The sequence below is a fragment of the Anolis carolinensis genome, chromosome 4 (genome assembly GCF_035594765.1).
Source record: "Anolis carolinensis isolate JA03-04 chromosome 4, rAnoCar3.1.pri, whole genome shotgun sequence".
Classification (NCBI taxonomy): Eukaryota; Metazoa; Chordata; class Lepidosauria; order Squamata; family Dactyloidae; genus Anolis; species Anolis carolinensis.
The window spans coordinates 42,998,805-43,021,283 of NC_085844.1; the positions used below are offsets into that span (position 1 = coordinate 42,998,805).

The 22,479-nt window shown below is 42.8% G+C and overlaps 1 protein-coding gene across 1 annotated transcript in view; it reads left to right on the forward strand.

The window, feature by feature from the left end:
• Positions 1-13,538: 13,538 nt before the first annotated feature.
• LOC100564185 (cytochrome P450 7B1) overlaps positions 13,539-22,479 on the forward strand; it is a 105,494-nt gene continuing 96,553 nt past the window's right edge. Inside the window, exon 1 of the mRNA XM_008108519.2 lies at positions 13,539-13,831. Coding sequence (XP_008106726.2) covers positions 13,554-13,831 — 278 coding nt within the window. The 5' untranslated portion in view covers positions 13,539-13,553. The remainder of the gene's footprint in view (positions 13,832-22,479) is intronic.

Genomic DNA, 22,479 nt, shown 5'->3' on the forward strand with positions numbered 1-22,479 from the left:
ATTCATCTACCCCTTTGGGTGCCTAAACAGCATTTGTGATTGGTCAGTCCAGGTTTGAGGATACTGCAATGCTGAAGGGTTTGGAGACTGCAAGAAAACAGAATAAGAGGGCAGAATTCAAATTTAGTGCAGCAAAGTTCCCATTCTTCTCCCTACAACCCTTGGGAAGAGGCAGGCAACGAAGGAGAAGCTTGAAATATATATATATTTTTATCCAGAGCTAGGAAAGTTACATTTTGGACTGCAATTTTTGCAATCCCCCAATCAGTTTGGGAGCTGTAGTCGAAAAGTAATTTATCCAAGTTCTGTTTATATCACTGTAGTAGAACCGGAAAGAGTACTGAAAACCGACACTCTGTTGATAAAATGTGGAATCATAATTATTCTACTATTTTGGAGACAGAGTTTTGTAGTGAACAAATTATTTGCTTAAAGGCATGTTAACAGGTACAGTGTTTCATAATTTCATTTTTAAAAACAACAACACTTGCTTCTGTTTCTTATTTTCAGTATTTTGCAGCAATTTAGATCAGGCATAGGGAATAGCTAGCTTGGTGTGGATGGATCCCAAATCCTTTATCATGGCTGTGCCCTCTAGGAATGATGGGAGTTGCAGTCCACTATAGGAGGACTCATGTTTGGAAGGCAATAAAATAGTTTTGTTCTTTTCAGGTTACATGAGTTAAAATAGATATGATGAGAAAAATAGTCACATTTGCTGAGGATGATGGGAGTTGTAGTCCAACAAACATAGAATCATAGAGTTGCTAGAGACCTCCTGGGCTATCCAGTTTAACCCCCTGCCAAGAAGCAGGAAAATCACATTCAAAACAACCCGATAGATAGCCATCCAGCTTCTACTTAAAAGCCTCCAAAGAAGGAGCCTCCAGCAGAGCCCGGGACAGAGAATTCCACATAGAGAGGATCAGTTTGTGAAAGGTTGCTTCATATTCTCATTCTTGTATTCCAATGTTGGCAGCTAGGACTTTGTATATCTGAGGTGAGTTTTCAACATTTTCTAGATGGATATTCATCTGTATGGAGGTTGATCCATTTTTGCAAAGTTTCCCAATTTTAAGAACCTTGTGAAGTCAAACATAATTATACGTGTTACCCCTAGGAAGCAATATGTATTTCTGTTCCATTTTGCCTTGGGTCAACATATTTTTCAGAGCTTTTTTTCTGCATGTTATTTCTTAAGGAGTTGCATTTCTGCCTGACCTGTCCTCCAGTGGGCTCAAGGTGCTCTCATTATCCTCAAAACAAGCATTTGAGGAAGTTGGAAGGGCTGGGGGGGGGGGGAGACTAACAGGCCCAAGGTCACCTAGTACGTTTCATGATTCATTAAGGACATTACGCAATAGCAATATTATATCAGTCCCACACTCATCTGCCTTTCATCATTTGCCACACTGTGTGATATCAACGTCACTTAAACCCAGAGATTACCTCATGGGGTTTCTTGCTCAATGGATGAATCACAAAATATTCAAAGTTGCAAACAGAGCAATGATGAGTGGGGAATAACTTGTAACCAAGCACACTGGTAACTTCATGTAAAGTGCAATATGGAAAAATGTAGACCAGAAGTACATGAGCAGGGATGCTGGGAGTATGTCCAGAGAGTCTAAGAATCTGGACAGTCTGGACTACACTTGGGAGTAGGCTAGGTTCAAATCTCTAGTAGATAAGTCTGGACCAGGCATTTTGGGATGTTTGTATGGGACCACCATGTTTCACAACACTAACTCCTAGAGCAGTTGTTCCCAAACTTATTTGGCCTACCGCCCCCTTTCCAGAAAAAATATGACTCGGCGCCCCCTGGAAAGGGGGGCGTGGCTTAGAGGGGTGAGCGTGGCTCCTGCTCAAGAGGGCGGGGCTGAGCTTCTCCCCTAGTCCAAGATGCAGGGCTGGAGGGGGAGGGGGAGGTGGGCGGGGCCACAAATGGGCGGCGAGGACTGGGATGGGCAGAGTTACGAGCTCTGAGGCAAGGCTGAGCTTCTATCCCTGTCCTGCGGCGCCTGCCAGGACGCAGGGGGTGAGACTAGAGGAGGGGGTGGGGCCTCTTCCCAAGTGCCTGACAGGGCTGAACCTCTATACCCCACTCCCATGTTCTAACAAGTGCCTCAGGGGAGGTATACAGAGGCTCAGCCCTGTCGCGCGCTCTTGGGAAGAGGCCCCGCCCTCGTCCCCACCCCTAGCCCTGCCCGTTAGTCCTAAAAGGCCTCTCAGGAGAGGTATAGAGGCTCAGCCCTGTCTCGGGCTCTTGGAATGAGGCCCCGCCCCCTTTCCTAGCTCCGCCCTCTGTGTCCCAACAAGAGCCTCAGGAGAGGTATAGATTCTCAGCCTTGTCTCAGGCTCTTGGGATGAAGCCATGCCCACTCCTTTAGCTCCGCCCCCTGTGTATCCTAACAGGTGTCTCCGGTGCTCAATCTTGTCTCTGGCACTTGGGAAGAGGCCCCTCCCCTCCCCTGGCCCCACCTTGTGTTCTAATAGGTGCCACCACCGCCCCCCTGGATAGCTGCAGCGCCCACCAGGGGGCAGTAGCGCCCACTTTGGGAATCACTGTCCTAGAGAGTCAGTGTTTGTGAACCACCTAGATGTATTATAGAATCATAGGCCTGGATGAGACCACCAGGGATATCTAGTTCAACCCCCTGCCATTCAGTAACACACAATCAAAGTACCCCTGACATTCAGACATTGTTGGCAGCAGAACCTTGAACTGGGTCTCATAGAAAAGCTGCTCTTTGTGTGCTCTTCTGGGGTCTAACATCTTCTTTTCTAAATACTTTTGCAAACAACCTCATGCACTTTGAGCTTTCCCCCCCACATGACTCAATAAAGGATCACTGGGCAGAGTCTCAGAAGATGTGATGACTCAGGTCTACATTCAGAACCCAGTACATTTAAGCAATGCTTGAATAAAAATTTATTTTTTTTTTGAACTGCAATTTCCAGAAATCTCATTCAGCACAGACACTGGTCATGCTGGAGCTGCAGCTGAAAAAAGATACCCCTTTAGGCTCAGAACTTAGCAGGGATTTGCTGTTCATTCGTTGAGTTTTCCATCTATGATTTTCATGCTTTGAGCTGTTTCAACTCAAGTCAAAATGCTCTATAGTATCCATGAAAAGAACATTGCCAATTTTGGATAAGTGCATGAAAAGGGAAAAAGAGGAGCATGTCTTGGAGGGTGGCTTTTCTTTAAAAAGTTGAGTAAAGGGGCACCATAAATTTGAGAAGTGTCACAGACCAGCAGAAAGGTTGAGAGGACATGTAAGGAAAGAAAAAGCAAAGAGCAGCTTTTCAAATGGGTAGTTTTGAATGTGAACATGCAGCATACAGCAATTCTGTAATAAACATTGTTTGCAGTGCCTAATTCTTTGTCAACATCTCTCTCGCACGCACACACACACACACACACACACACACTGATGCGGTCATGCCAATGCGTTTTTAAAAAGCAGGCATTGTAAAAACTCAACAGGTAAAGAGTTTACATATTAAAGCAATTTTGTTTCATTTTTGAAATCAGTATTTCTTCATCAGATAGATATTTTCTAAAATAATATGAAAGCAATAGGGATGATAGCATTGTTCTTTTCTTATCCACTATTCCCTCCAACCCTAGGTAAACCTCTTCAGATTGGCTTCATATTGTCCACATATTTAGCCTTGTATGTTACCTAATTTTTTTTAGCCCCGGTGCTATAAAGATACTGAGGAATTCACTGCAGTCATTTAACAAAGCAGCCTGGGAGGTTCTCAATGGAGAGCTTAAGGTTTTATGGATTTTCTCAAATGAAGAATCACATTTTATTGTTCTTTTTAAAAACTGCCTTTCTTCTTCCTGATGGCTCAGGGCCAGGGCCTAATGCCCCTAATTTGACAGTCTGGTGACCCCATGCCATCAGAATGCAACATGTGACACTCTTCCACACATAAGGAATCATCATGCGTTGATGTGAACCATACACCAACTTTCCCCACTATATGCTTTTTAAAAACCTTCTTTGAGGAAGAAACTTCAGTTTCAAAAACCTTTTTGGCTGGCTTAATGAAAGCATTCCCTATATTTTGGGATTTTTGAATTTTCTTAAGCTCAACACACAGGGAACTACGTACCACATTTTTAAAATTAAAGAGCTTTTATTTTACTATTCAAAAGATAGTTATAATCCGCAGCAAAGCAACAGCTAAGATTTTGTTGTATATCTCGATGCACAGGAGGTCTGTTCCTGGGTAGGTTCATTGAGGAGAAATACCTGGGTTTCAGCTTGGGTGGCCAAGATGGGAGCATCACAGCCTCTGAGAGTTCAGGGCCAATATTTGAGGCCTATCTCTGCCGCAATGTAACATCACAGAGAGGGCCTAAATACCCTAGGCACCGATCCCATTTGATCTTGGAAGCTAAGCATGGTTACCTGGTTAATAATAATAAATTTAATAACTTTATTTTGGTACCCTGCCTCCATCTCCCCAAAGAGAAGAAAGAAAAACACTACTTTCTGTTTTTGCATGGAAAGCATATGGTATTTTGGCTACTTAACTTTTCAATATTTTTTTTCAGAAATAAAAATGTGTGTGACCTGGTGTGCAAAGAACCACTATTCCAATTTAATGAAGGGATGCATTTTTCATACAACTATTTGAAGATTTTCTCTTGCAGCTGTCAATTGTCCAGAAAAGAAAAGCTGGTTACTGTTCCCCACTATTTAACTTCTTCTCAACCATCTCATACTGAGATATCTGAAGAATTTGGTTTATCCACATCTTTTCTCCTAAACAAAACAAATAACATCCATTTTGAAAATGTAATCCATGTTTTAAGAGTAGTGGTAGACATGCAAATAATTATGACAAGGGTTTGAAGTTATTAACAAAGGATTAGACCAATAAGTGAACACTATCATTCACAGTATTGGAGATGTGAAGGTCTAAGAAAACCAGGTAAAACAGAAAGAAATATAATTCTATTGTGCCCCTCTTCTCCTTTGCCATTGGAAAAATTGGGGAAAGGGGCATAAAGGAAAAACATGTTGATTTATCCATCCTATGCATTAGTGAAAGCTCATTACTGTCTCCATACTGCAGATGTACACAACATTCAAATCCAAGATGCATTTTTGCACTTAATGTATGCTGTCATCTTCATGAGAGGAGCATACAGGGGGCCTTCATTGCTTATAATGATAATATGCTGTTGAAGAGTTCAGTATTTTCAGTGTTAAATGTTACTTCAAAACATGCTGCTAACCCAGTTCTAAAGACCACAATGATATGGCACTGTTTCTGTCTGACCTCCTCAGGGCCGGCCCCACCATAAAGGCCATTGACGCCGCCGCCTCGGGCGCAGGTCCCGGGGGGCGCCGTCAGGCTGGGAGGGAGGCGGGGCACCGCTCTGACGGTGCCCCGCCGCCCGACCAGTGCGCCCTGGCCTTGTGGCTCCCTCTTTCGCCGCCCGGGGAGGGGAGGAGGGATCGCCTCCTTCCCTCCCCGGGCGGCGAAGCCTGGTTCTTTCGCCGCCCGGGGAGGGGAGGAGGCGATCCCCCCTCCCCTCCCCGGGCGGCGAAGCCTGGTTCTTTCGCCGCCCGGGGAGGGGAGGAGGCGATCCCCCCTTCCCTCCCCGGGCGGCGAAGCCTGGTTCTTTCGCCGCCCGGGGAGGGGAGGAGGCGATCCCCCCTTCCCTCCCCGGGCGGCGAAGCCTGGTTCTTTCGCCGCCCGGGGAGGGGAGGAGGCGATCCCCCCTTCCCTCCCCGGGCGGCGAAGCCTGGTTCTTTCGCCGCCCGGGGAGGGGAGGAGGCGATCCCCCCTCCCCTCCCCGGGCGGCGAAGCCTGGTTCTTTCGCCGCCCGGGGAGGGGAGGAGGCGATCCCCCCTCCCCTCCCCGGGCGGCGAAGCCTGGTTCTTTCGCCGCCCGGGGAGGGGAGGAGGCGATCCCCCCTCCCCTCCCCGGGCGGCGAAGCCTGGTTCTTTCGCCGCCCGGGGAGGGGAGGAGGCGATCCCCCCTCCCCTCCCCGGGCGGCGAAGCCTGGTTCTTTCGCCGCCCGGGGAGGGGAGGAGGCGATCCCTCCTCCCCTCCCCGGGCGGCGAAGCCTCCCTCTTTCCAACCCTGGCCGCGCCTCCCACGCTGCGTGGGAGGCGGGGCCAGGGCGAATAGCATGGGAGGCGGGGCCAACCCTGGCCCCGCCTTCCACCCAGCGTGCCCTGGCCCCGCCTCCCACGCAGCGCGGGAGGCGGGGCCAGGGCACGCTGGTTGGGAGGCGGGGCCAGGGCGCAGGAGGCGGGGCCGGCGGGGGGCGCTTTTCAGCGCCCCCGCTTAATATTTAAATTTTTCTCCGACCGGCCCTGGACCTCCTCCAACATAATCACTGTTTGATATTATTTTATCAAAAATCTCATTGATTTTGTGTTTTATTTTTCATGTACATCTCAGATGTGGTTATGTATCACAGACTGCAGGAGTATAGAATATCTTAAGGTTTTATATATTTAACTTTTATAAATGCATCCAATAGTTCAATATACTAGGCCAGGGGTCCCCAAACTAAGGCCCGGGGGCCGGATGCGGCCCTCCAAGGTCATTTACCTGGCCCCCGCCCTCAGTTTTATAATATAATATTTTATATCAGTTTTAATAATATATTGTATATACATATAATATTGATAATAATATTATCATTTTATACAATATAATACTAATAGTAATACCATATAATAATATTAATTATATGATATATATTACATATAATATTACAGTATAGTGGTATAGTTCAGTATGGTAATATATAATGCTAATATTGTGCTATGCTAATAATATAATATATTGTATGTGCATACGGCTGCTCTGAGTTCCCTTCGGGGTGAGAAGGGTGGGATATAAATGTAGTAAATAAATGTAGTAAATGAATAAATAAATAATTTTAGACTTAGGCTCGCCCAAAGTCTGAAATGACTTGAAGGCACACAACGACAACAATCCTAATTCACTTGACTATTTCATTGGCCAGAAGCAGGCCCACACTTCCCATTGAAATCCTGATAGGCTTATGTTGGTTACAATTGTTTTCATTTTTAAATATTGTATTGTACTTTCATTGTTGTTGTTGTTTTGCACTACAAATAAGACATGTGCAATGTGCATAGGAATTTGTCCGGTTTTTTTTCCCATATGATAATTCGGCCCCTCCACAGTCTGAAGGATTGTGGACTGGCCTTCTGCTTTAAAAGTTTGAGGACCCCTGTAGTAGGCTGTGAATGAAGCACTTTATGTAACTAAAGCAGTAAAATTCCTGTATGTTGGGCTTGATTTGGAAAATAAATATTGGATCTCAGCCAATTGTTTTCTCGAATTTCCAATTTTTGTTGTAAAAAGTGGGGGTACTTGGAGTTTTCAGAACTATTCAGGAACTACAGGGCCTAATTTAATTCAGTTTGCCTTGATATACTCTTCTCTTTCCCCTTTTTCCTTTTTAATTGTGTATAAACAGAACTGATATCTCCATTTCCTTCTCTTCCCTGCTCCCTCCCTCTTTCCCCCATCATTTTTAATGGAATGTTTTATTTTGTTTGTTGTGCAAACAATTCTGATAACATTTTGGTACAAAACCAGGCTTTAAATGCTTTGAGGAAAAAACAGTCCATACCCTCCCCAATCTACTACAGAAATAACATTAGAATGACAACACAGAATAAAAGGCAGACTAACACATATTAAAAAGCATACTATGGCCAAGAGCCTTAGCTTTTTTTTAAGGCAGGACATCTATAAGTTGGTTCTGTATTTGATCTAAAGTTGGCCAAGAAGACCATTGTATATCTGAAAGCAAGCCCCACTGAATATGAGAGAACTCATGTTGTTTCAAAATGTTTTCAGAGATGACAGATTCCCTGTGAAGCTCAGCTTCACTCAGTTTTTCCTACAGATCAGAAAACATCCTGCTGTTCACAGAGTTGAGATTTAAGAGCTTGGCCAGGGTGCTGTTATTTATATTAATGTGGTCAAACTGTAATGTGCAGGCATTCCTTGTAGCTAGGCCCCCTCCAAAAATGCAGGGCAGCTGTATTACTTCATAGCAACAAACCAGTTTCAATGTATTGTCGAAGGCTTTCATGGCTGGAATCGTTGGGTTGCTGTGAGTTTTCCAGGCTGTATGTTCCAGTTTCAGCCATTTTCATCACCAGAAGCAGGTATTTAATAATGTGTCCAGTAAAGACCAAGCCATCCCCAAATACTTGGAATAACCTGAAAGCAATGCACACAGCAACATGCCATTTCTGGGGGGAAACAAAACAAAACATTTTTTCTGTTTCTGTACCAGTCTTGAAGAGGATTGCAGCAGGGCTGTTTAAAAAGAGTAAATACTTTAAGTGAACCATTTTTCCCACACTTTTTAAAAGAGCCAAACAAATACAAAGCATTTAACACCTCATTTATATGCTGTCATTTCTGTATAATACTCAGTCACTCTTGTCTACTGTACTCCAACAGTTCAGTTTTGAACCTGCCTTAGTTCAGAACAAGCCAATGGCTCTTCCACTAATATACATCTCAACTCACTGACACTTGCACCGGTGGAAGAGTCATTCCTACTACTGTAATTAAATACGTACTGCCAAAATGAATACCTCTTCAAACCTGAACAATCAATTAAAATGCCATTAATCAAAATTAATGAAAGTGGAGATTCAAGAAACCAGAAGACTCAGGGGCACTTCTACACCGACCACTTATGTCAGTTTCAAACCAGCAAGGAAGAAAATGGTGTGCGGATGGTTAGATTGGTAATGCCAGAGCCAGTTTGAGCTCTGAATGGTGATCACACACCACTGAGGATGGCCTTGAACAAGTTCTAGGATCTACATATCTGCATCTTGACAGCTGTGAAGAATGACAGCCACTTTTTTCTCCAACTCCTCTTCTAGCCTATTCCACCCCAAATATCCATATACAGAGCAGTGGAGCACTTCACATTCACATTCGGCAGAGTTGCTTCCAGTGTGAAATATGGTTTATACTAGAGTGCGCTAATGTGCATTGAGGGCTCCATTTTGGAGTATCCCTTGATTTTGCTTATATCAATGTAAAGGCCTTTTAAAGTATGCTGCGGTGTGCTTTCGCTGCATGCATTGTATAGCCACCTCACTTTCAAGTTGACTTCAAACTGCATTAAATGGTCAGTAGAGATATGCCCTAAGACCTAGAATGATAACTCTGAAAGAACTGCTGTAAATAAGATCCTTGAGTATTAAGATACATATATAGATGAATGCCAAGATCAGAATAATGTATGCCACAATATTTTTAATTTCTTTATAAGGATGTGAAAGCTGGATAGTGAAGAAAGTTAAATGGAAGAGAACCCTTTGAAATCTGACGATGGAAGAGAATTCTATAGATACAAAGGACTGATAAAAAGGCCCTAGAGGAAATTATAACTGAATTATCCCTAAAAACCAAGATGATTAAACTGAGGCTGTATTTTAGACATACCTGAAAACAATATTTCTCATTGAAATAGATGGCAAAGATAGGAAGCAATAGGAAAAGAAGGAAACTACACTGCAGGTGGGTTAATTCGATCAAGAAGGCCACAGCCTTGACTTTGCACAACCTAAGCAGGGCAGGTGATATTCAGGGCTCTACAAGATCAATTATTCATAAGACGCCATAAATAAGTCAACTTGTTGACAAAAAACAACAATTTCCTCCCAACTTCACATTAAAAAGACTAAGGGGTGTAGTGACTTTGGGGGGGGGGAGGTAGGTCCTTGCCTCTTAAATAAGAATACTTCCCCTACATGTAATTTTCCTCCATCTTCCAATTCATAGCATTGCAGTAACTTGAAATCTCATCTGAGCATTTCAAAATATAGTTTAGGCAGCTGAAGAAAAAGATGTGGTATAATCCTACAAAATCCCAACACTAACATTATATGAAGCCACAATACCCTTTAGCTACAGCTGTTTCTTTCTTTCCTGAAAATTTGTGGACTGGCAGCCAATAACATATAGCTAGTAACTATCCACAGATCACCACCTTAAGTAGCATTACAGAAGCTTCTTTTTTGCCCCTCCCCTCCCATTATTGTATCTCCCACCCCCCATGAAATTTGTGTTGCTGCACTCAACCTGGCCTGCAGATAAGTTCAGAAGGAACATGGAACTTCAGTGCAAGTCCAGCCAGTTTTTCTTGCCATTGTGCTTCTTATGTATGTTTTCAAATGTTTAAGAGCGGAAAATGACCTTTCATTTGTAGCTGTTGATACTGGCAATGCTGCAGAAATCTGAAAAAGCTTCTTAACATTCAGAAAAAACTGTCTATCAGAGACAAGATATGCTGCCAGTGCATTTGATGGTTTTTCTGCAGGTGTAATCTTTTTCCATTTTCTACACCACAGGTCAAACTCTTCCATCAGTGTGTCAGTATCTTTAACTGTAAAGTTCTTTGCACTTCTTCAAGTTGGATTTTAAATGGCCACAATTAATAGGGAGGAACACTTGCAGTTCCTGAACTACTTCCCTGTGCCTTATAAACCTTCCTTGAAGCTGACTGCAGATGACAGAAGCTTTCTTAGGATGTGTATGGTTACTACAAATTCAGCATTCAGAATAGCTAAAAGAAGATGTCCAGTTTGGGAAGAAGTCTCACAGTTATTTAAAGGACTCTCTTGTAGTTCTTCAAGTGTTCTCACCACAACACTACAGTTCAACAAAACATAAAACTGCATCATGTCACTCAACCCAACAGGTTTCACAAAGCGGCAACAGGTTGTTTGCTCTTGATTCAGGGAAACTGTCTTTTATATTGTTCTTCAAGTTCCAGTCTGATGGATGCTACTCTGAAGAAATTGTACACAGATGTTATTGTTCCTTGGCAGTTTTTGACAGATAAAATGCTGCATATCTTTGCTAAGGCTAGATTTAGTGAGTGAGCACTGCAGTATATGTAGTCAGCAATTGGATACTTCTGCAATATAATTGCCTGCACACCTTGGGGGCCTTTCACAGTGCACCTTTATAGTAATATTTGTTTGCTTTAACTAGCAAGGCTGCATCTTATGAATTCAAGAGGTTTGTAGCTTGGGGGGCAATAAAACTTTGGCTGTGAATTCTAAATCCCAGGATTTCACTGACTGGGACCATAGCAGTTAAATTGGAATCATAATGCTATGGTGTGAAAGCTCTACAAAACATACATACCAACAAAGATATACAAATTTTGTGTATTATTTGAAAAGGAAGATGCAAAAATATTTCATATAATTCTTGTAACTGATATGAAAAAATAAATGTATTAAAAAGAAAAAAGTATTTTTCAATGTAATAAGGACATTAAGAAAACTCTATACATTAATAAATGAATTTCCTCATTTTCTTCAACCCTTTCCCCTCTTCTTTTGTGACATAGTTAATATTTTTCATGGTTTAATCTACTAACTCCACCTCCCACTTTTTCCTTTTTCCCCCTCTTTCCTGTTTTCCCCTTTCTCCTTTTTTGTTGAATAAACCAATTTTTACAAAACATACACACCAACTGTCATGATTTGTCAGGGACAGTCCCCATTAAACTTCTGCCACTCCATTTATTGCCATTCTATCCCACTTTCTCTTTTCTCTTCCCATTTACCAGCTTACTTCAACAGCTGCAAACTGAGTTCAAAGTACAAAAGTAGTTGGCACTCAATTCATTCAGCAGGAGGGAGGGAGGGCGGGGAACAGAACTATGCCTTTCCCAGCAACCTCAAGCAAAAGGAACCCATTGCAGAATCTTCTAACAGGTGTCTTCTTCATCCTTAATATTTGCCATTGTGGCAACCCTCCTGAAGTTGCTCAGCATGAGTGCTTTTACACTATAGAATGAATGCAGGTTGACACCACTTTCACTGCCTGGGCTCAATGCTAGGGAATCCTGTGAGTTGTAGTTTTAAAAGGTCTATTGTGCTGGGGCCTTATCCCACTAGAGCTCCCATGATTCCATATAACTGAGACAGGGCAGTTAAAGTGGCAGACAAGACAGAGGTACTCCTGGTCAGTTGCAAGGCTGACCAGGGTATAGGGTTACAGCCCATGCTGGCTGGGGTTACACTCTCCCTGAAGGTGCAGGTTTGCAGTTTGAAAGTTCTGGACTCATTGTTGAGCCTGGAACCCCAGTTTTCAGCGGTGGCCAGGGGAGCCTTCGCCCAATTAAAACTTGTGGGCCAGTTGTGTCTGTACCTTGAGAAGCCAGACTTGACCATGGTGGTCCATGCTCTAGTTACATCTTGCATAGATTACTATGTGGGGTTGCCTTTGAAGACTGTTCGAAAGCTTCAAGTAGTCCAACAGGTTGCAGCTAGATTGTTAACTGGAGCAGCGTACAGGGAATGTACAATCTCCCGTAACATCAGCTCCACTGGCTGCCAACTTGCTTCCGAGCACAATTCAAAATGCTTGCCTTAGCCTATTAATCCCTAAAGGGTTCCGGTCCAACTTACCTGTCCAAATGTATCTCCCCCTATGACCTGAAGGTTGCTGTTTCAAATCTACAAGACAGGGTGAGCTCCCATCTGTCAGCTCTAGCTTGAGAGGACACGGGAGAAGCCTTCCAGCAGGATGGTAACACATCCAGACATCCTCTAGGCAACATCTCTATAGACATCCAATTCTCTCACACGAGAAGCAACTTGCAGTATGTTCTAAAGTCACTTCTGACACAATTAAAAAATATCCATTGTGATTATTAAGATCTTCTGGGGAGGCCCTGCTCTCGGTCCCACCCCCATTGCAGGCACAGTTGGTGGGGTAGTCTCACAGCTGTGGAACTCCCTCCCCAGTGACATCAGAACATCTCCCTCACACTTATGCTTTAGGAAAAATCTGAAAACTTGGCTATTTAAGCAAGCCTTTGGTGATTAACATGACCCATAAGTATGACAGATCCTGTATAAGAACCAATTGCGAAAGCAATTGGTTTAATGTTTATAAAGCACAGCTGGTGCTAGACCTTTGATATGTTTTAATCATTTGAAAGATTATTTATAATCAATATGTATGTTTTTTTACAGTTTTATAATATTGTGTTTTAGTATTATTGTCTGAACCTGGCACTGAATTATTGCCATAGTTTGTAAGCTGCACTGAGTCCCCCTTCAGGGTTGCACTCTAGGTTTCATCTATATAATATTGGAGAGTCTGAAAACAACAACCCTGCCTCAGCCCTTTTAAAGCCTGCCTCCACTTCACTTCTAGGACAGCTCAATAGCTACATTGAGCTATCCTAAACCCCAAAAGAAAAGTCGGGTGGCAAAGAAACTCCCTGATTCGGATTGGAATGCTGCTTGGGATTTTCCCCAAGCGACGTGCTGGCTTTTTTTGCTTAGCACAGTCGATCCTGAACAATGAGTTCTTTCAGCTTGCAGAGGGGAGGAAGGAACGGGAGGAAAGAGAAAAGCCCCCCCCCCTTCTCTTCCCTTCTTCTTTTCTTCTCTCAATGGGTCCTTTGCTCCCCAGAGGCGGGGCCGGGCCTCTCGGGAGTCCCGCTGGAAGCCGCCCAGTCCTCCCAGCCTCCAATGAGAGAGCCCTCTGGCTTCGGAGGCAAACTTCCAAGAGCGCTGCTGGAGGCGGGCAAGGGGAAGGTCAAGGGGGAGGGCTGGGAGTTTCCCCGCGCTTGGAGTAACTTTCCTCGCAAGGAGGAGGAGGAGGAAAGAAAGGAGGACGGAGAAGCAACAGGAGCGCGGAAAAGCGACGGGATGGGCCTGGTTGATCTGCTCCCCTTGCCCCCCTTGGGCCTGGCCTTGGCCACTCTCCTGGCGCTCGGGGCGTTGTGGCATTTCTGCAGGAGGAGAAGGTAAGGGATGGAGAAGGCGGGCGAGAGAAGGCGACCCCTTCCAGCATCTCCGTGCCTTCCATCCAGCGCTCCCTGGGGCCGGAGGGGAGAGACGGGAGAGGGAAGCCCTGCCAGCCTCCAGGTGGAATGGACGTGCGTGTCATTGATGCAGTTTGATACCACTTGAACTGCCATAGTTCAACGTGATGGCATCCTGGAGCTGGAGCTTGGTGAAGCTCCAGCACGATTTGGTACCCAGGATTCCATAGCATTGAGCCTGGGCAGTTGAGGTGCTGTCACAGCGTATTAATTCTGAAGGGTTGTAGATCAGAGCTTCCCATACTTTTCATATGGGTGACATATTTTTTAGACATGCATCATTTCATGACACAGTAATTCAGCTTCACTAGCAAACCAGAGGTTAAACCAACTACTTATACGTTTCCATGGCTTTTGTTATTTCTTGTTATGTTTTCATGGTACTATGGAGCTTCCGGTAGCTCAGTGTGTTAAAGTGCTGAGCTGCTGAACTTGCAGACCGGGGAGCGGAGTGAGCGCCCGCTGTTAGCTCCAGCTTCTGCCAACCTAGCAGTTTGAAAACATGCAAATGTGAGTAGATCAATAGGTACCGCTCTGGCGGGAAGGTAACAGCATTTCATGCAGTCATGCCAGCCACATGACCTTGGAGGTGTCTACGGACAACGCCGGCTCTTCGGCTTAGAAATGGAGATGAGTACTAACCCCCAGAGTCGGACACAACTGGACTTAACATCAGGGGAAACCTTTACCTTTACTTTGCATGACACTAATGTGTTGTGATACACAGTTTGGAAAGCTCTGGTGTAGATGCACCCCGTGTCATCTCCAGGGGACCACATAACCACGTTGGACTCCCAACTCAGGACACCAGAGTTTGCATCCCCACTTGGCCATGGAAACCTATTGTGTGGCCTTAGGCAAATCATGCTCTCTTAGCTTCAGAAAGTGTAAATATTCTCTGAACAAGTCTTGCCAAGAAAACAATGAGTGCATCTAACTGTAGGATAAAAAATGGTTTCACACTACTTTCACTGTCATGGTATCCTGGGATTTGTAGTTTGGTGAAGTACCACCACCACTCGTTGGCAGAGAAAGCTAAATACCTCTTAAAATGACAACTCCTGCAATTTCATAGCACTGAATTGTAGCAGTTAAAGTGATGTCAAACTGTATTAATTCTACAGGCTGCGTGCACTTAATGATAGGTTCACAATAAATCAGAAGCAACTTGACAGACACCAGCAATAACAGCACCCTGGTCTGTGAGGAGAAAAAGGCACTCTTCCGAAGTAAGGGTCAGGCAATATGATTTGCTAGCCTAAGTCTACTTCCTCAAATACAGACTTAGGACATATCTACACTGAACAGTTTGATGGCAGCTTGACAGCATGATAATTAGATGACACATGTGGCAACACATTTTTAAAAAAATTAAACCAGGATAAGCAAAGTTGGCCGATACTCTGAATTAGAGCCCATAACATGCTTCAGCACACTTAAGTTTAAAATCACATTACATGGTGAAATCAATTAAGGGATGGGGTGATCTGCATATGCAAATTGTGGTGGGGTTTATTGTTGTTTATTTGTTCAGTCATTTCCAATTCTTTGTGACCTCATGGACCAGCCCACGCCAGAGCTCTGTCAGCCATCACCACCCTCCGTTCTTTCAATGTCAAGCCAGTCACTTCAAGGATATCATCCATGTGGTGGAGAAGGTGACAAAAACCTAATTCCTCCATTGCTGTGAAGCCACAGATACTGTAGATCAGTGGTTCTCAACCTGTGGGTCCCTAGGTGTTTTGGCCCAGAAATCCCAGCCAGTTTACCAGCTGTTGGGATTTCTGGGAGTTGAAGGCCAAAACATCTGGGGACTCACAGGTAAATCCTGGAACTGGGACTGGATTGACATTTCCATATAACGCAGTTTAAGAATACAGATTAATTGCATTGAACTGGGTTATATGGCAGTGTAAACTCATATAATCCAGTCAATACAGTCCATCTGCATTCCGAAACCACATTATAAGGCAGTGCAGATCCAGCCTGAGTCAAAGCCAACCTCTGCAGTATGTATATGAGTAAGCACTGTACATGTTTCAATCTGGTTCTAGGGCTCCACATGTCATTTATATTGAAATGCTTCTTCCTCTGCTGGTTTCCCACTGACTCAAATGGTTAGTGTAGATGTGCCCTCTCTATATGGAAGCCTATGTTACTAAATTCATTCTCTAATTTTTAAGGTGCTTCCAGATTCCTTTGCATACTGATATTCCAGACTAATGGAATAATCCAATCTAACAGCCACCTAGATCTGTTTCAATCTCTTAAAGAAAACATTTTGATTTGTTTATTTTTCCCCTTGGCCTAATAAAGGATATGGACCTCAGAATTTGTCTCATGGCCAAGATAGCTAGGCCTGTGTTTGTAATACTAGTCTCTTGTTAGAGAATAGAAGTGCAGTATAAAAGAAACATGATAGCTCTCGTATTAACAAAGTAGGTCATAAAATTTAAGTTGAACTCTAGGTTAATAAAATAGGGTAGCAGAAGAGCCAAACATTTTTTGTTTGTTTAGTTTGTATGGACAAGGGAGGCTGGCAACAGGACTTTGGCAGTTTTTGTCGTTCCCTCCCCAAAAGCAAACCATTAAGAGAGAGCTGAATGAATGTGCCTAGGTGCTGGAATCTGTAGTCTTTTTCTCTCTCAGAAGAAGTATATGCACTACACTGTTGTAGCAGTTTTGTAACACTTCCATGGCTCCATCCTAAGAAAACCTGGGATTTGTTCTTTAGTGAGAAAGTTAGAAAGAGGGTCTGAGGATAAAATCAGTTTTAATTCTGGACTGCTTTAGGAAATGTAAGGCTGGGAAGTTTTCAGAAACATGTTATTAGAAAATTCTTAGTACTTAACCAAACTACAGCTCTCAGGGTTCTGTAGGATAGAACCATGATAATTAAAGTGATAATAAAAGTGCTATAACCAAAGTGTGTATGTACTCTGGGTGCTATAGAGGGTAGGATGGAAGTCCATGAATCCCATACATTTGGGTCCCAAAAATGCAGTTTAGGATTTTGAACTGCGAGTGCCAAGGAGGGGAAAACATTGTCTTTGCTTAAATTCTTTGTCTTTTTCTGGGAAAGGTGATAGGGGTTGTTGGACTTGTTCAGTTCAGTCCTTACTATCATCATGTTCATTGGAAGTATGGAGATGTGGTAAGTAGTGAGTAATGACATCTCATGCAAGGAAACCTGGGCTTTCTGGTTCAGAGTTCCCCAAACTGCGAAGCTGCATTTGCAGGAAGAGTCTAACCCCATCTAACATAACCTAAATCCATATTCACAGATCTGTCCTTCAACTGATTAAGAGTACCTCTCCCTTGTCTGGAGCAAGTTTCAATTTGTATGCCTTCATTCTGCCCATCACATCTCATAGGCACCAGTGTAGCACAGGAACAGCTTCACTGGAATTAGGTGAAAAGGAATAAGAGAATTGGGTATCATCAGCATACTGGTGACACCTGATATCCAGAAACCTCTGAACAACCTCTACCAGAAGTTTCATGTAGATGTTAAAACATAGGGGACAAGAATGAACCTTGAGGAACTCCACTGGCCAATGGCCAGGAGGTCAAGCAGAAATCCTATACCACTCTCTGAGAGTGCCCTTCCAGGAAAGAACAAAACCTCTGTAGAACAGTACCTCCAATCTCAGAGAGTTGACTCGGGAGGATAGCTAAAGCCACTAGGAGGTCCAGCAGAACTGAAAGGGCCACACTCCTCCTGACCAGTTCTCTCTATGGGTCATTTAGCAAGGTGATTAAATTTGTCTCTGTCTCATAACCAGGCCTGAAACAAGACTGAATTGGATCAAGATAATTATTTCATCCAGGGAACTCCTGGAATTGAGAAGCCACCACATGTTCCAGTATCTTGTCCAGAAATGGGTTGGTTACAGAGTGCCTGATAGTTATCTAGTACAGTAGGATCTAAATGAGGTCTTATGACAGGATCCCATGTTGGGACCCTGCCTTGATGCAAAGAGTCATTAATCACTCTCCTTACCCTCTGGCCCATTTAATGAGCCAGGAAGGACAAGGGTGTAGTACATATGTGCCAGCTCACATCTCTCCAAGGATCCAGGCTGCACAAGTTTAAAAGTGCCCATCAACAATGAACAAGCAAGCACATAGTTACATTTACTAGAAATATATGAACTTTGGTATCTAAGCATGCATCCACACTTTCACTGCCGAGGCTCAATGCTATGGAACCCCATTTGGTGAGACTCCAGCAGTTAGTGGTATAAAACTGTATTAATTCTACAGTGTAGATGCACCCTAAGTCAGCATGAATATGAGCAATTTTGTGAAATGGGCACATTATTTGCTGTAGGCTATTAAAGTAGGCCTGGTTTTTTTTCCTTTGGGCCAAACTGTAAGAAATCCATAACAATGCAAAACATCTGTGTTGATTGATTCTATGCTAATGGAATGGTGTTAGTTGCTAGCACAATGATGTATAGTATAGTGGTGGCAGCATCATGCTGTAGGGATGTTTTTCCTCGGCAGGAACTAGAAAGCTGTTTAACATTGAGATAAAGATGAATAGAGCCAACTCTGGAGGAAAAACAGTTTCAATTGCAAGTGACAGGGGATTGGGATGGAGGTTCACTTTCCAGCAAGACAATAAGGAGCCTGAGTTCTGAGCCATTTGAAAGCAAACACCTGAATGTCTTACAATGTCCCAGTTGAGCATTTGTGGCAAGACTTGAAAGTGGATGTTCGCTTTTAGTCTCCAGCTAACTTGACAGAGCTAGAGCGGTTTTGTCAAGAAGGAGGGCAAAATGTCAAGATCCAATTTTCAGTGCTGATAGAGATTTATTCAAGAGGTGTCATAGTAGAAGCACCTTTGGCAGGATTATAGCTAAGTACTATCTCAGGATATATGTGTGAATTGTTATGTAATCAACAATTGTCAGTTTGATTTGATTTGCTGAAATGTGCCACGTTAAAAATAATGTACACATGAAATATCTTGTGTATATTATTTTCAGTCGTGCAGACATGGATGCTCTGCTCTCCTCCACCCTGCCTTCCATTATGCATGCAAACAAATGTATATTCTATTAAGCGGAGGTGTGCTTATACTGATATGGCAGAATCCACACAAACTTTCTTTTTTAAAAAAACCTAAAATTAATCCCAATAATTAAATACTTCTTGGTGAGAATGCTCATTTCCCAACAACCAGTTCTGCCCACCACTAACTACTCCCCACCAGTGACACAGCAAAGCAATACCATCTGGAGATTAGGCCACATGCCCAAAAATCTGGATTTTCTGCAAAAAGCAAGGTCTGAAACTAATTAAAGCCCAAAGAAACACAATGCAAATGAATTGTCACAGATATCATGTATCAGGATCAGAGCACCTGTGAGATGAGTATGATGCGTTTATAGAATCCCTTGGTTTCTGAACAAGAGAGAAGCATGTCTTGTGTTCCTGGTGCCCTGTGAACTGGGTCAGGAGAAAGAGTGTGATCTCTATAAGCATTGTCCTGTGCAGGCAAGCAGGGAGGTCTCACACATCTAAGGGAGCCAAAATTTCCAGGAGCTATGGTAGCACTTTAGAAGATTCAACTGAATTTAGTGTTTCCTCCATTCTGCATGTTACAAGAAGGCTGTTCTCTTCCTCCATGGGTTGTGTGCCTGACCTACAGCTTAAATTACACTTTGGGTGTACTGGTTCTGACCAGCTTTTATTGACTTAGCTGTAGGTACCTACTGCTGTCTTCCCACCCACATGTTCTGCAAATGGTTATGCAGAAAGAAAGAGAGGTTAATGTAACATCATAAAAACTATAAAATTATATGTCTGCCAAAATACAGCAAGCAATACAGAGAGCCTGGCTGTTAAAGCATTCACAGAGCAAATATCTTTCTCTGAAACCTACAGCTCTGGGATCCCCACACAGGACTTTGGTGCAACTTGATTCTGAAATGTAGTACCATACATGTCTAGAAAATTAGCAGACTATGAATCTGGGGTGAGAAATGGCAATTTATCACATGTGCCCTTCATCCACATCCATAAACTCTTGGTATATTGCTTGCACACTTTATGAGGGCCCAAAACTTATCTTGGTCACCAAATTTTTCTTAGCTTTGAGGAGTAGAAAGAGGAAGGAGAGGCTTCTGGGGTTGGACCAATCATAATAGGGGAAGCATTTAGCTTAAGGGATTAGCACAGATTTGAACCTATCATTCTTGTCCAAAGTGGAAGGAACTTTGTCATGGTGGGTAAAGTTGTGGATACCTAGAAGGAAGCACTGGGTCAGATCTGAACCTATTCAGTCTTTTAAATATTTAATTAATTTTTGCACCTTTAGACTTCCTGATGATCCAGTTCCCTGAGCAGTGTTGAATCCATTAAAATACAGAAAGTAAAATCAGAACACTGATCTGCTGAAGTCAGTATTCTGTGCCTTGCGGGGCCATGTTCAAATCGTCCAAGGTCATAAATTAATGCAAGACGGAAGTCTTTGACCTATAGGCCCTCCTAGCCACATGTGTATTGTTATTATTTGTATATATTTAGATTTTACAATGTATATATTTAGATTTTACAAAACGATATATACAGTCTCTGGAACTGAGCTTTCAATGGAAACCCTTGAGTCCAGCAGATACTGGGTATGAGTTATTATGGATATGATTAGCAAGATTCATTTTGTGATAGTCAACTTAAAATCCTTACTCCCAACTTTCCAGATGATCTGTTGAAGTAATTTATTTCAAACACGTGACATATGGAAATGTTAGCATGTGCGTACTGAATCCAGTTCTTTGCTTCCAGTGCCACAGGACTTCAGATCTGAAGTTTATTTCAGATTTTTGAAAACTTGTCAAATGCAAAGCTGTAACCAATAGAAAGAGTTTCAACGACTTGTGGGAACTTTCAAGACCCAGCCTTTAACGATTGAGAGATATTCATTGTGTGACAACTTGACAGAATAACTTGGTCTACTTCTCCATAACATTGGTATTCCTTATCTCCATATGGTGCCAACGTGGCTTATACTAACATGATTTAAAACAATAAAAGACAACAAAAGCACCAAATAAAGTAATGAAATTGGCCAGTGAAAATCCAAAGTAACATCAATAAAGTGGATGGCAGTAGCAGGTGTGGTCATAGGAGATTAGGGTGGATTTTGGTTCCTAAAATACAGTAGAATTGCTTTCATGTACATATCTACTGAGAGAGTAAATGCCACAATCCAGATGCCACTATGAAGCCCTGCTCAAGAAAATTCTGTTTTCATTGTTTTTAAACTTTCTCGTTGATGATGCTTGTTTTGTTTTGAATGTATTTTATCTTGTTTTATTGTAGTTATTTGGGCTTGGCCCCATGTTAGCCACCCCGAGTTCCTTCGGGGAGATGGAGGCGGGTTACAAAATAAAGATGTTGTTGTTGTTGTTGTTGTTGTTGTTATTATTATTATTATTATTATTATTATTATTCAACATTGTATGACACAGCAAACAAGATAGATATGCTGGATTTTGTATCACAAAATCACAAGTCGAACACTTCCCAAGTGTCTAGGACTGTGTGATGTATTTTTGGATGATGTGCGCAGATCCCAGTAGGGTGCGATATTTATTATTAATAATAATTATTATTATTTTCCAGTATAAGATGTAATTGTCATTATGCCACAATGTAGTCATTAGCCATATAGATGCATTCAGTCATCTCTCTCTCTCTCTCAATCTCCCCCCCCCCTCAAATCCTTAATGATTTCCATGCACTATGGTTGGTTGTTTTCTTTCTTTGGCACATACAAGTGGGGAGGGGAGAACCTGGACCAGATCTTATGGCTCTTCCTAGCAGCTAGTGGGTGGTTTTCTTTTTCTATTGGGAACTCAAATAAGTTGAAAAAGCTGACAGTGGTTATTTTGCCAACACCATTAAATCTGATTGATTCATTCCTCTTCTCCTTTGAGAAAAAAGACTGAAGTTCTGTAACATAAACTTTCTCATGACTGCCTGTGTTGCAATCTTGCAACATGGGATCAAGATTTATGGCATCCATTGAGCTTGGATGAGAGTGGAGTATTTTTCAGCCAGATTTTTTAAAATGCCATTGTATGTTACTTTGATCTCATGGTGGGATAAAGGTAGGATATTAAACAAATAAACAAATAAAATGCTTGTTTGGATGAGAAGCATGAAGACCTCTCATAGGGAGCAAAGCTGATTTACAAACTGATCCATGTCTGAAGGTACTTTTGGAAGCCTTTCCTCTCATCTGGGGTTTTTGAAATTTTAACTCATGCAGAAAAGATGAAATGCAGATTCTTTATAAACTTCTGAAAAGTTTGATCTTAATGATTTGGCATTTCAAGCAAGCTCACATTCTTCCCTTAAGAACTTATGAACCTTTTGGATACGAAGTAGTTGCTACATTTTGCTTGCCTTGGCATGAATAAAGGGAATAGAGCACAGAAATGACTTTTCACAGGGAGGCAATGCCACAGGATGGTTTCGTGTAGCCTGACTCTTAGCTGTAAACACCACTACTATGTTCACACCACCCATGGCATGGAGTCCAACTGCAGCACAGC